This window comes from Equus quagga, chromosome 11 (genome assembly GCF_021613505.1).
Source record: "Equus quagga isolate Etosha38 chromosome 11, UCLA_HA_Equagga_1.0, whole genome shotgun sequence".
In the NCBI taxonomy this organism is placed as follows: Eukaryota; Metazoa; Chordata; class Mammalia; order Perissodactyla; family Equidae; genus Equus; species Equus quagga.
The window spans coordinates 107,983,525-107,996,777 of record NC_060277.1 but is presented as its reverse complement, the minus strand read 5'-3'; the positions used below and the strand labels follow the sequence as shown (position 1 = coordinate 107,996,777).

The window sequence follows — 13,253 nt, the reverse complement described above, 5'->3', positions numbered from 1 at the left end:
AACTCATTTAGGCAACACGTATTGCAGAGCTGCTCTGTCCAGGACCAGTCAAATGGGTGGTGTCAGGATACAAAGACACTCATAGCACAGCCCTAATCCTGGTCCTGGGGGGAATGTGGACACAAACAGTGAACCAATGTGATGGAAAAGGGCCACCCTAGAAGAGGAGTAGGTGTGAGATGGGGAAGAAGTGAAGGCAGGCTCAGGGAGAGGGAAGTATCCAACACATTTCCTGCAGGACTTGGGTTGCTGTGGTATATGCATCGCCCCATGTAATTCTTAAAACAGCCTTCTTATCTACTATCATTGTCCTGTGGTAGACTTTTCAAAACTGAGCTGCAGAGAGCTTAGGTGATTTGCCTAGGGCTACCTAACTGGTAAGTGGCAGAGCCGAAATTCAAACTCGGACCTGATTCTAAATCCTGCATCTTCCCATCCGTTATATACGTGGACTCAGGCCCAGGATTCAGGATGCTCGAAGAAAGGGCATGAGTGATGAGTCTTGACGTTTTGGCCTTTTCACAGATGGAAGTGCTTGGGCCAAGGCAAGGGGCCTGGAGGGTTCAGCACAGCCAGGGGACGGTAGCGCAAGGCATGGTTGTAAGGGCTGGTTAGGCCAAGCTCAACTTTTTTTTTTTAAATTGAGGTAAAATTCATATAACATTAACCATTTTACAGTATATGGTTCAGTGGCGTTTAGTACATCCACAGTGTTTGCTGTGCATCCATCACCTCTGTCTAGTTTCAGATATTTTCCTCTCCCCCAAAGGCGGGCCTGTACCCATTGAGCAGTCGCTCCCCATTCCCTGCTGCCACCATCCCATGTCAATCACTAATCTGTTTTCTGTCTCTGGATTTACCTATTCTGGATATTTCATATCAGTGGAATCATATAACATGTGACCTTTTGTGTCTGGCTTCTTTCACTCAGCATGGTTTGGAGGTTCATCCATGTTGGAGCATGTCAGTCCTTCTTTCCCTTCCGTGGCTGAAACATACTCCATTGAATGGCGTCTTCTGTTAATGGACATTTGGGCTGTTTCCCTCTTTTGTTGGTTATGAACAAGATCAAGAACAATTTCTTAATGAACTCAAGTCATTCATTCATTCACTCGCCCATCTGTAGAGGTGGAAGTTGAAGTCACGATAGTGGCTGAGACGCCCGCGGAAGCATGTGAAGGAGAGAGCCAGGGCGATTCCACCTCGGGCCCGGGCGGAAGTGAAGGGTACACACAGCTTCTCAAACATCAGCTTGCCTGAGGGGCACTTGGTTCAACATTCAGGTTTCTGAGGCCTGCGGTGGACCCTCCAAACCAACCGAGGACTGAAGTTAGAGATTCAGTCCATGTTTTTGTGTATTTCCTCCTTAGCTCTTTTGCAGGAGTTGTCATTATTGAAATGCTCACTCCCTTGAGCCAAACAATTGGGCTGCATTGGTCTTAGCAACATCTAGCTTGGAGGGTGGGCTCCGCACACTTTCCCATGGGCTCAGTTGATTGATTGGGCTTTTCATTTTCTTTTTGGGAATAAAGAGGCAAAAGGGACTTTGATGGTACAGCAAGGCCCCTGCCATGTGTGACAAAATCTGATTGTGCCTTCCTCTTATAGACAACGGTGGGGAAGAGGGAGGTACCGATGGTCAGCTCCTCACAGTTACATCTGATGTCATCAGGGCTGACACTGTCTGCCTGGTTTTTGCCTTTAGTTACAGCTGAAGAGGACTTTCAGTATCTACCATCTGGGGTCACGAAGGGACTGCTAGCCTTTGGAGCCTGTTCCCTGAAGTCTTGGGCCCTGTGCTCACCACCTCCTCCTAGATAACCTTTTTCTCCTGGCCCTGCTTCTTGGGTGTAATTGTGGGTTAATCAGGTACACTGCTTCCTGCTTCTGTATCAGCTAGTTAATATATTACTACACCCAGATTTAAAAATGCCTAACATTTAAAGGAGCTTAGCTAATGTTGAGAGTTTCAGGCAAGCCACCTATGTTGGCGATGATTAAAAAAATAGGCTATCGAAAGGAGTGATTAGGAACACATGTGGTGATGAATTATAATTAGTCTTTGGGTGGTGAACATGATGTAATCTACACAGAATTCAAAATATATTATGATGCACGTCTGAAAAAAGAATTAATATATAAATGTATATTAATCAGATGCATGACTACAACCATATATTAGAATATCAGGTAATCTGCAAAGATAGTCAAAAAGCAGAATGTACACCGTAATCCCATGCTTTTTAACATGTATATGTATATATGTATGTATGCGTGTGTGTGTATGCCCACAAATAATACATATATGCAGAAATTATTGAGTGTATATTAAAATATTAAAAATAAAAAAATCAAGGCTTATCATATCATCCAGTAATCATACTCCTTGGTATTTACCCAAATGGGCTGAAGAGTTATGTGCACACAAAAACCTACGCTAGGATGTTTATAACAACTTTATTCATAATTGCCAAAACTTGGAAGCAACCAATATGTCCTTCAGTAGATGAGTGGATAAATAAATGGTGGTCCATGCAGACACTCAGCCAGCCCTGGTGGTCTAGTGGTTAAGATTCAGTGCTCTTACCACTGAGGCTCTTATTTGTTTCTCGGTCAGGGAACCACACGATCCCTCTGTTGGTTGTGTGGCTGTGATGCTGAAAGCTATGCCACAGGTATCTCAAACACCAGCAGGGTCACCCACGGTGGACAGGTTTCAGTGGAGCTTCCAGACTAAGACAGACTAGCAATAAGGACCTGGCCACCCACTTCTGAAAAAATTGGCCATGAAAACCCTATGAATAGCAATGGAGCATTTTCTGATATAGCACCGGAAGGTAAGAGGATGGTGCAAAAAGCCCCAGCAGAGTTCTGCCCTGCTGTGCACAGGTTGCTAAGAGTTGGAATCATCACCATGGTGCTAACAGCAAGATAGGATGTACAACACTGAGAGTCATCTCTCATGTGGACTTTGAGTGATAATGGTGTGTCAGTGTAGATTGATCAAATGTATCCCTGTGGTGTAGGATGTGGAAGTGGGGAGGTTGTGCATGTGTGGGGCAGGGATTCTATGGGAATTGTCTGTGCTTTTCACAGCTCAATTTTGCTGTGAACCTAAAACTGCTCTAAAAAATGAAATTAAAAAAACAGTAACATATGCCTTTATATGCTGTATTAGTTTCCTGTTGCCGCTATAACAAACTAACACAAATGTAGCAGGGTAAACAACAGAAATCTGTTATCTTACAGTACTGGAGGTCAGAAGTCCAAAGCAGTTTGAACTGGGATAAAATCAAGGTGTCAGCAGGGCTGTGTTCCTTCTGGAGGCTCCAGAGGAGAAGCTCTTTCCATGCCTTTTCTGGCTTCTAGAGGCCGCCTGCATTCCTTGGCTCATGACCTTTTCTCCATCTTCAAGCCAGCAGTGTAGCATCTTCCAGTCTCTCTTTCTGACTATGACTTCTGCTTTTGTCATCATATCTTCTCTCTGACTCTGGCCCTTATCCCTCTTCAAAAGGCCCCTTGAGATGACATTGACCCCAGCCAGATTATCCAGGATAATCTCCCTGTCTCCAGATCTTTAATTTAATCACAGCTGCAGAGTCCCTTTTGCCATGGAAGGTGACACATTCACAGTTTTGGGGATTAGAATGTGGTCATCTTTGGGGAGGACGTCATTATTTTATCTACCACATATGTCCTTTAAATAGCTCTTCTCTGGGCCCTATTGTCTGTTCAGACAGCCAACCCAATTCTGTTTTGAGATTGTTCTTTGGTCGTTATCCAGTTTATGCGGGAGGCAGGGAGGCTGGTGAGGAGAAGAAATGAAGGAAATCCAGTTGGGTCTTGGATTTGACTGGAAGGATAAAGAACAGCGATTCTCAAGGAGAGGGCCCACCTGAATCATCCAGGATGCTTTACCATTTCCAACATCCCAGATTCTCGCAAACCCTCCCTTGTGAGGCACATCTCTTCTGCCTCACCTCGCATCACTTGTCGATGAGAACATGGTGTATTTCTCACGTGTGGGGGCAGAAAAAATGCTGGCACCCAGTGACGCAGAGGGATGAGAAGGCGCTTTCACAGAAGAGGTTGGACTGTGCGTTGAGAAGGAGATGAGGAGTTGAGGCTGGGGAAGTGCCCCAAGTGACCCTGACAGGATGGGATGTGGGGAGGTGTTGGAGGATGAGATGAGTGGCCTTACCTGGATCATGTGGTTTTAGAGTTGTTGATGGTAGGACTATATGAGAGGCACTGAAACATGCAAGGTTGCTGGACAGGTCTGTTCCTCTGTGCAGGTCCTCCTTGGTGGGGTGTTTACCATGAATGGCAGCTACCATGGGCTGTTGAATTCTAAAGCTAATGAGACAACAGCCTGGGAAAGGCCATGGCCTAGAGAAGGAGCCCCCAAGCTTCCTTTGATGGTCTTATGGAGCTGAACTGATAAGACATTTTCATTCTTTCTGGGAGTTTGTGAGGCAGATGCAATTTTCTGTGGGTGGCACTAAGACTTTTGCTGGGAGAATCGAGCCCAGAGCGAGTGACTGTGCGGATGATGGTTGGCGGAAGGGAAATCACTTTCTGCATGGGTTTGTTGTTTATCGCTGCTTTTGTAATACCTGGCACTGTCACTCTGAATGTTATTTTGGAGAAAGATGATGCAGATTTTTTTAAGGCAAGGCATAATTAAGTCATTTTTGGAAACCCATTCAGCGTTTTACATGTCAGTGATGACTGTCCTATGGTTACGATGGGGAGTGGGTGTACTCTAGCCAAGAAAATGTCACAGCATCTAGGAGAGTAAATGACCGTGGATGAGTGTTTAATTTGGTAAACACTGGACAACCTTTTATTGGGTTGACTTCCCTGAGATTTGGGTCCAGCTTCATTTTTCTCTTTTTGCTCGTGCTTTTCCCGTCATCGCGATGATTATGGTCCCGCTTGCTCAGTTCCCTGGATCTGCCACTTATTGGCTATCTTATCTTATTACTTAGAGATTCAATTTCTTTATCTACAAATAGCAATAGAAAACAGTACCTGCCTCCCAGGGTTGTTGTGATGGTAAAATAAGATATCAAATGGGAAGCTTGGTCCCTGGAAATAGTAGGTGATCGATAAATATTAGTTCCCTTCTTCCTTTTTAGAGATAAGAAAATTGATAGGACTCACTGGTTGTCTTCAAATATTTCAAAGGCTATCACACATCACAGAGGAAAGACAGATTCTTTATTGCCCCGGAGAGCAGACCTAGAGCCGATAGGTAAAGATGGAGACAAATTTCAGCTCCACATAGGGAGGAACTTTGTGATAATTAGAGCTGTCTTGTAATGCAGTGGAGCTCATTAAGTAGTGAGCAGCTTGTCCTGGGAGTATGCAACTAGAACAGGATTTCTCAACAGCATTCTTGACATTTGGGGCCAGATAATTCTCTGTTGTCAGGTGTTGTGCATTGTAGCATGTTTAACAGCATCTCTGGCCTGTACTCACTAGATGCTAGTAGCAACCCCTCCTCCCCATGTGTGTGATGACCGGAAATGTCTCCAGACATTGCCGAATGTCCCCTAAAGGGCAAAATTGCCGCTGGTCAAGAACCACTGAATTAGAGGCTAGATAACAGCAAACTAGACTCCGTCCTCCCAAGGTCAATTCCATTGTACCCCAAATTGAGTTTTTACAACATTAGTTCCAGGAATTCTGATGGTGGCTTTTTGGTTTGGGATAGAGCCTACACCGAGGATTAAGGGCCTCACACGTGTGAAGTTGTGGGGTTCAGTTAGGGCCATAGAGAGCAGCTGAAGTCCCCAATTGGAAGGGCTCCTGTGGATGGTTTAATGCTTGTTGCTCCCTGTGCTTTCGCAGGTCATGTTGGCAGCTTCCTATTGGTCTCTCCTGGCCCCAGCGGTTGAGATGGCCACGTCCTCTGGGGGCTTTGGTGCCTTTGCCTTCTTCCCTGTGGCTGTTGGCTTCACCCTTGGAGCCACATTCGTCTACCTGGCTGACCTCCTGATGCCTCACCTGGTGAGTACCCCTCTTCTCTGGGCAATTCTGTCAGGATATGTTCAGCTCTGTGCAGTGGATTCACTTCCGTTCAAACTTGATATGCCCATTAATGTCTCTGTTAAGTAGCCAGTGATATCAAAATAGATTCTTCAAAAACCTTTAGGGTTTTTACCTAGAGGAATTGAATCGCGACTTTTTTCCTAAAAGAAAACAAGCTCTTGGCAATATGACTAAGCATCCCCTTAGTTACATTTTGGTAAGTTCAGATTTTAAATGTCAGATTTTATTATAAATATAGAGAGCAGCTGAGGCTGTGCTGCGTGGCACTGAATATGTGAGCGGACGTAGAAACTGGGAGAAGTGAGGGACCGTGGTCATGGTCCTGACCCTTAAAGAGCTTGTGATGTCACCAGGGAGACGACAACACGCGCAACTACAGCATAAGACCTTTGACAAAGCATCGCATCAACAAGGGCTTGTCAATAGGAGGATGAAGTGGGAAGACTGGGCAGCCCGGTTCTGGGTTGCGCTCACTTCTGCCATTTGCTGCTTGTGTGTCCCTCCGCTCTCATTTTCCTTCCTATAACGTGAGGCTGACTCCCCTGAGGGGCTACAAAGTAAAAATAAAACAATCTAAAAAGGCACCAGAATTAGGGGCAAGCCAGAGATTTTAGGCTTTTTTGCTGAAATAGGGTCAGTGGGTTGGGTTTGGGGAAAGAACATGTACCTGCTTTCAGAGAAGCTCGGTACGACAAGCCGTAGCCGGAAGTCTGGCTGTGGCGGCTGCGCAGAGCCAAGGCCAGGTCTGGAGCTCATAACTGAACGCATGGGCTGGAACAGGCTTGTCTGCATGTGCTCCTGTCAGTAGACAGGGTCAATGTCAATAAGAACTCGGCAAAGGCACACACAGCCAGACCAGATGCTGTGTCCTGACAAGTCCTAGAGGTGGGCAGAACCCTCCTGTGAGACCAGAGCTGGTGCTTGAATTCTCTGCTCACCAGAAAGGGAGGAGGCACAGGAGGGACCATGTCGGGGAGGGCAGGCTCAAAGGCTGTCTCTTCTGTTGGATCATGGCGCATGAGTGCCAGGTACGGCTCGCTGGAGACAACTGGGCGTGTACCCCAGGAGGGAGGCCCATGTTCTCTTCTCTGCCTACCTGCCTTCTTTCTTGCCTTACATTTCCAACTGGAGAAAGAGAAGGAAGAATTCCTGGGAACTTGATCCTGGGGCTGATGAGACACTGATGACTCATGTCACAGAAGGACCAGCCTCTGGACCAGAGAGCTGGATGTGATCGTTGGATGGAGAGCCATGATATTGTCTAGGAGGAAAGACTAGGTGTCATTTTTTTTTTTCCATGAAAAGCTTGACTGGCGGTGTCAGTTTCTGCCCCCTGGACCCTAGCTTCCTTGCTGTGGAATAAAACTGCGTGGTAATAGCTTCGAGAGGTCCTTAGTGTGGGCTGCCATATTCTGCTCTCAAATCCACCCTGGTTATGTGTAAAGTTGCTATTGGGATGTATTCTACTTGCCCTGGCAGGAAGCTCTTGCAGCCAGTGGTCTTAACTCCCAGGGGGCTGGCTCAGCTCTGCACAGCCCCTGCTGCGTATCCTTCAGCCCTTCCTACCTGGGCCCACCTGGGCTTTGAAGGCGGTATCTTGCAGAGGGCTCTTTGCACTCAGGATGGGTCAGCACTCCCTGGTACGGGGGCTGGGAGGGGCGGTCAGGTGTATTTGACCAGCTGTCTGAAAGTGGGGGCTTTCTCTGAGCAGTGTAAATAGTCATTGGCCAATTTGTACTGTGCAGCAGTACTGTTTTTTTTTTTTAAAGCCTTTTGCTTCATGTTTGTTCTAATATATGCTTTGAATTTGGAGAAGATCCCAGGGGAAAGTGTTGGCTAGACTACGCAGAAAATTAGCAATGGTTTGGTGGTGGCGAGTGAACATCTGGGGAGAGAATGAAGGGGCTCAGAAATGGCCTGATAACCATTAACACCCGGAACCTCACTAGTTGGACAGATCAGCCTGCCAGTAAACAACTGTGCTAGGACATTTTAAAAGAAATTAATTCTTACTATTGCTGTGAGAAGGGAAATTTGTCTTGGAAGGTCTTATAAATAGATTAGAATTATTTATAATTGCTACAGTCACTGAATACAAATGTGGCTGTAAGAGTGGTGCTTGGAAACAGTCCATCCACCATCACTCTGAGACGGGCTGAAGCTTTCCCCTTGGTTTCACTCTTAATTTGCTTCCCAAACCCAGAAGGGCAGCAGCTTGGATCTCTGGAAGATGCTTCATGGAGTCTGCGTTAATGGGCTTTGATTCCGAGTCCTTGTGGATGTCCATTGTTGACTGAGCATTCACAGGGAATGTATTCTTCCGGGGGCCCGGGGGGGTCCTAGAATTTGGTTTCAGAATGGTTGCCGCTCTTGGAGTTTAGGAGCCAGTGGCTTTTGAGGCTGTGGGGAGTTCTGCAGGTAAATTCAGCTTGAGATCTTTTCAGTTTCCAGTTCGTTCACCTCGTGACAAAGCCCCGCTGTTCAGCAGATAGCCCGGGAACAGGATGAAGTCGTTAGAGCAACAGGCTTTGGCTGCAGCAACGATGGAGGGGCTCTTATCCCGCGGAACAGGCCCCGGGATAAAGGGGTGCCCATCTGAGAGCACCCCAGGACCTCCTTTCTGTCCTGAGGGCCAGTGTGTGGAGTCTGGCAGGTGAGAGGAAGCGAGTCAGTGTGCGTTCTCTCACCTGGAGAAAGGAGCCCGTGCAGGAGGCTGGTGAGGGCAGAAATGTGGTGTGAGGGATTCTGCAGCAGTGCCCGACTCGAGCCCTGCCCATGGCCATGCAAGCACAGCGTCCACTGCCCGCCAACGTCGGAGTCACCCGCTCTGGTCACGTTTGTGTATTCAGAACACAAAGGGCAGCAAGACTCTAGGGTCCGTGGGAAGGAAACGGTTAACACCTGACTCTGTTCCCCAACTCCGCTTCCGTTTGTTCAGCCTCGCAGATTTATTTGTGCCCCTTTTTGGAGCTGAAGCAAAATATTGCTCATGAAAAGGATTTTATTCATAACAGCCTGTCAGGTTGAAGCCACTGTGGCTTTGTTAACTTCAGATGCGTCAAATCGCTCTCTGAACTGGGTATTTATTTTCATTTATTTAGCTGGGAATAAAGTAGAGGAGGCTCATGCAGTAACTGTTCACAGGAAGTGGACTGGCAGGGTTTACATGGACCTTTCCGAATGGTGGCTTAATGGAATGGGGAAAGAGGCAGGGGCGGGCAAGGAAGGTGCAATCAGCTGGCCTGGGAAGAGGCCTGACGGGAGGGTGGAGGATGGGGAGCTCGGCTGGGCCAGCCCCAGCCCCGCGTTCGCCTTAGGATGGCGCTAGGGAGAAACGGAGTGAACATCCACCAGCTGTCGGGAGCTACTGACGTTTTTAGGACCTTTGCAGTTTTCCTTCTGTTTGAAGTCAAGAGTGGCAGTGTCTGGGAAGCCTTCACCTATGGTTTCAATCAGACGTTTTCTGCTGGTGGGTCGAAGGGTAGGGTGGGGAAGATAGTGTGTCTGTCTCCAAGGCCTCATGTCCTTCTTTTCAGTCCTATTTGTGTTACATCAATACAATACAAACATCTCTTTATAAAATTTTTTTAAAAACTTTTATGTGAAAGTCCCTCCCTGCTGTAGACTGGCTCCCCCCACCCCCCCGGATTCATATGTTGAAACCTCATCCCCAGTGTGACAGGATTTGGAGGTGGGGCCTTCTGGAGGTGATCCCCCATGAATGGGATTAGTGCCCTTATCAAAAGGACCCTTGAGAGCTCCCTCAGTCCTTCTGCCCTGTGAGGACACGCAGATGCTGTCTATGAACCAGGGAGCCGGCCCTTACACTGAGTCTGCGGCACTTTGATCTCAGACTGGCAGCCTCCAGAGCTGTGAGAAGTAAATGTTGTTTCTAAGTCTATGGTAGTTTCTTGCAGCAGCCCCAACTGACTAAGACACTCTTCTATTCCTATCATCTTCCCAAACCAACCAATCATTGTCATCAGTTTAGTGGGTATCCTTCCAGATTTTTTTCTCTTTTCTCTCTTTTTTCGTTTTCTTTCAGACAGCAAATTATGTTGTGTCTTTTAAATATTGAAATATAAACACTTCCCCTGCATTTGCTTGTATTGTTCAAGTATGCTTTAAATCAACTCTATAGCAATATGAAGCCTGACTCCATTTAGATCTCCTTTCTCTTTACTTGCATGCAGGCAGACATTTTTACATAGCTGGAATCAGTCTATGCATTTTCTTGTGTGTGATTTTTAATTTGGAATGGTTTTTATCTACAGTTGTTTTATTAACGCACACAGCATCCTCCCAGCTTAGTGTTGTTTGCCTGACAATTTCCCCATCATTGAGCAGTTAGGTTGCTCTGTGTTTTTACATATGTATATATGTACATCTGGAAATGCAATTCTGTTTTGTGTTTTCTGAAAAACACATGGTAACATACTGTCTGTGTTGTTGCCACTTACTTTCTTCAGCTTGCTTTCCATCTTGGCAGCCTTCTCTCTGGGAGATGTGAGCTCCCCACCCCCTCCCTTCCCTCTCTTGGGATGTGACATCTTGAGGAGGCTGCCCAAGGACTGCAGGAGGAAGGGAAGGTGGTGGGTGTGTGACTGTCTGACACTCTCCTATCTGAGAGAGCCTGGCTGCTAATCCTGCCCAGCCACACTCCAGGGCAGGGAGATTAGCGAACGGGACAGGAACTGCCTTCTTCTGAGCTCTCTCCCTGACTTATCTGTGGCCCCAGTTCTGTTCAGTTTCTCTTAGTTTTTCTCTGTGATAGCAAAGAAGATGCCTTTGCTGAAAACTTAAACGAGTAGTATGTGCACATACTTTTACAGGCACCCAACTCGTGCTGCTGTCAATATTGGTTGGCTGGAGTTGCTATGAGGGATGACATATGACAACTGTCTGGAAGTGACAGGTGTCACAGGAGGCGATTGACCCCCCTCCCCCGACCCTGAGAGATGTTTGCATGTTTTTCTCTCCTTATGGATTTTCTCCATCTTTAACATTCTGATTCTACTTCACGAAAGCATACCTTGCAGAGAAAAGGAGAGAGAGAGAGAGAGAGAAAAAGAAATGGCAAGAATATCTTACAGAAAACAGACAGGAGAAATTGCAGGGACTATAACATAAGCCTGATGTTGTCACATAAGCCCAACTAACTTTATAGTGAAACTTGGCCCTCTGCCTCAGGTTTAGTATTTTCTTTCTTATACTGTGTTGAGGTTTGAGATAACGCAATTCTAGATACTGTGAGGTGCGTCCTGGGGTTGATTGGTTGTAGAAATTTTGGTTCGCTGGAGAGAGCCTCCATGGCGGTAGCAGCAGGTTCCTCCAGTTGGGGACGTGACTGTGCCGTCAGCCGAGGCTGGAGCGTGTGGGTGGATTGCACATTGTTTGAGCAGCCAGGTCAAAGAGGGATGAGGTTTTGCAAACGGGCCATTTGCTTAACTATCTCCACATCTGTATTTATTTCCTAGGGCTGCCATAGCAAAATACTGCAGACTGGGTGTCTTGAACAATAGAAATATATTTCCTCACAGTTCTGGAGGCTAGAAGTCCAGGATCAAGGTTCTGGCAGGTTCAGTTTCTTCCCACCTCTCTCTGCTTGGCGTGCTGATGCCGTCTTCTCACTGTGTCCTTACGAAGTCTTCCCTCTGTGCTGGCACATCCCTGGTGGCTCTGTGGGTCCAGATTCCCTCCTCTTATAAGGACCCCAGTCAGATTGGATTGAGCCCACGACAATGGCCCCATTTTAACTTAATCACCTCTTTAAAAGCCCTGCCTCCAAATGCAGTTAATTCCTGACGTACTGGGGGTTAGGGCTTCAAAATATGAATTTGGCGGGGAGGATGACACAATTCAGCCCATAGCAACATCTTCTCAGTTTTTTTGATATTTATGGTACTAGGATTGAAAGGTGACTCAGGTGGAGGTAGTTCATCCTGTGGATGTCACTGGAGGCCATCAGTTTAGGCACTTTAGGTGTTCTGAACAAGAACAGGCTGCGGTTCTCCTGGCATTTGAACTGGCAGGCTGATTGGGGATACCCCAAGGGTCAAGGCATACTGACAAATATACGACGCTCAGGAATGCTTTAGTTTCTGATGGAGCAAACCCGTGAGCTTGGCAGCAACGGCAGGTGAGTCCCGGCTGGGGAGCGTTGTAGAAAGCTTGTCCTTCAGAGGGACTCACTGACAAAGACGTTAGTTGAGTCTTTTGTGAAACAGACAGGATATTTCATCTTGGCACACTGAAGCCGCAGACCCTGCACAGTGAGATATTTGGGGAGAGTGGCGTTCAGGCCCTCCTGGGTCCCAAGCACCCGTTTCTATGGTGCAACTGGAAGCTGTGGCTGAGGTGGTTTCTTTTGCCTTTCTGTGCCTTCTGCATCCTCCTGTGAGCAGCCTGACTCCTTTTAGGAAGATGCCCAGATGTTGTATTTGTCCTGTTGGTGTGCAGAGGCGTTAAAAAGGGGTTTGAGGCCATCTCCAAGTGTGGTGTGCTTGCTGATTCTTGAGAACACAGCGGGTTTAACCGTTCCACAGCTGCCTTGCAGCTCACATTTAGCTGCTGGGAATGCATGCCATGATCTCCCTCTCTTCCCCGTCATGTGATCTCTTTGTTTTCTAGGGCAGGCGGGGAATACTGCTCTACCCATGTCTATGCCTGTGTGTGTTATCTGTGCACACCGTCCTGGCTCGTGGAGGCTGCAGGAAGAATATCTGTGGCTTTGCAGCCAGTGGCACAGAACATCAGAGAGGGCCTGCTTTCTGGTTTCTGACCAGAGTTCAGAAACCTGCCTCTGTCGGTGGTGTGTATTCCCAGAGTAACCTCGGTGAGTCTGGCATGAACACACGTGCACACACGTACACACATACGTGCAATGCTTATGTGCACGTGTGCACTCGTGTAGACACATATGCACACACACACACAGAAGCTGCCACTTCAGTACAGGTTGGCTTACTGAAGGGGCCTCCCCAAGCACTGAATGGTTCTTGTTATTGTAAGAAAGTGTCTTCCTTGCCATCTGTTGAGCCAGGCAAAATGTTTATGAGTAATAGCCAGAAGCCACCATGGAAATTTATTGAATGAGTGGGTGGCTGGCAAAGATGATCTACAAGGCTGGACGGCTAAAGGAATCTTAGCTCCTTCCTCCCAGACGTGGTGGGGCATGTCTGTCTAGCTCACAGTGC

General features: G+C 47.2%; 1 protein-coding gene across 5 annotated transcripts in view; it reads left to right on the top strand.

The window, feature by feature from the left end:
- The window catches only part of SLC39A11 (solute carrier family 39 member 11), a 339,059-nt gene that overhangs the window by 35,697 nt on the left and 290,109 nt on the right, over window positions 1-13,253 (top strand). For 4 of the 5 annotated variants that reach the window (XM_046676895.1, XM_046676894.1, XM_046676893.1 and 1 more), the window contains exon 4: window positions 5,857-6,015. The exons of the other annotated variant lie outside the window; for it this stretch is intronic. In XM_046676895.1, the coding sequence (XP_046532851.1) occupies window positions 5,857-6,015 (159 nt within the window). The remainder of the gene's footprint in view (window positions 1-5,856; window positions 6,016-13,253) is intronic. 5 annotated transcript variants of the gene reach the window in all.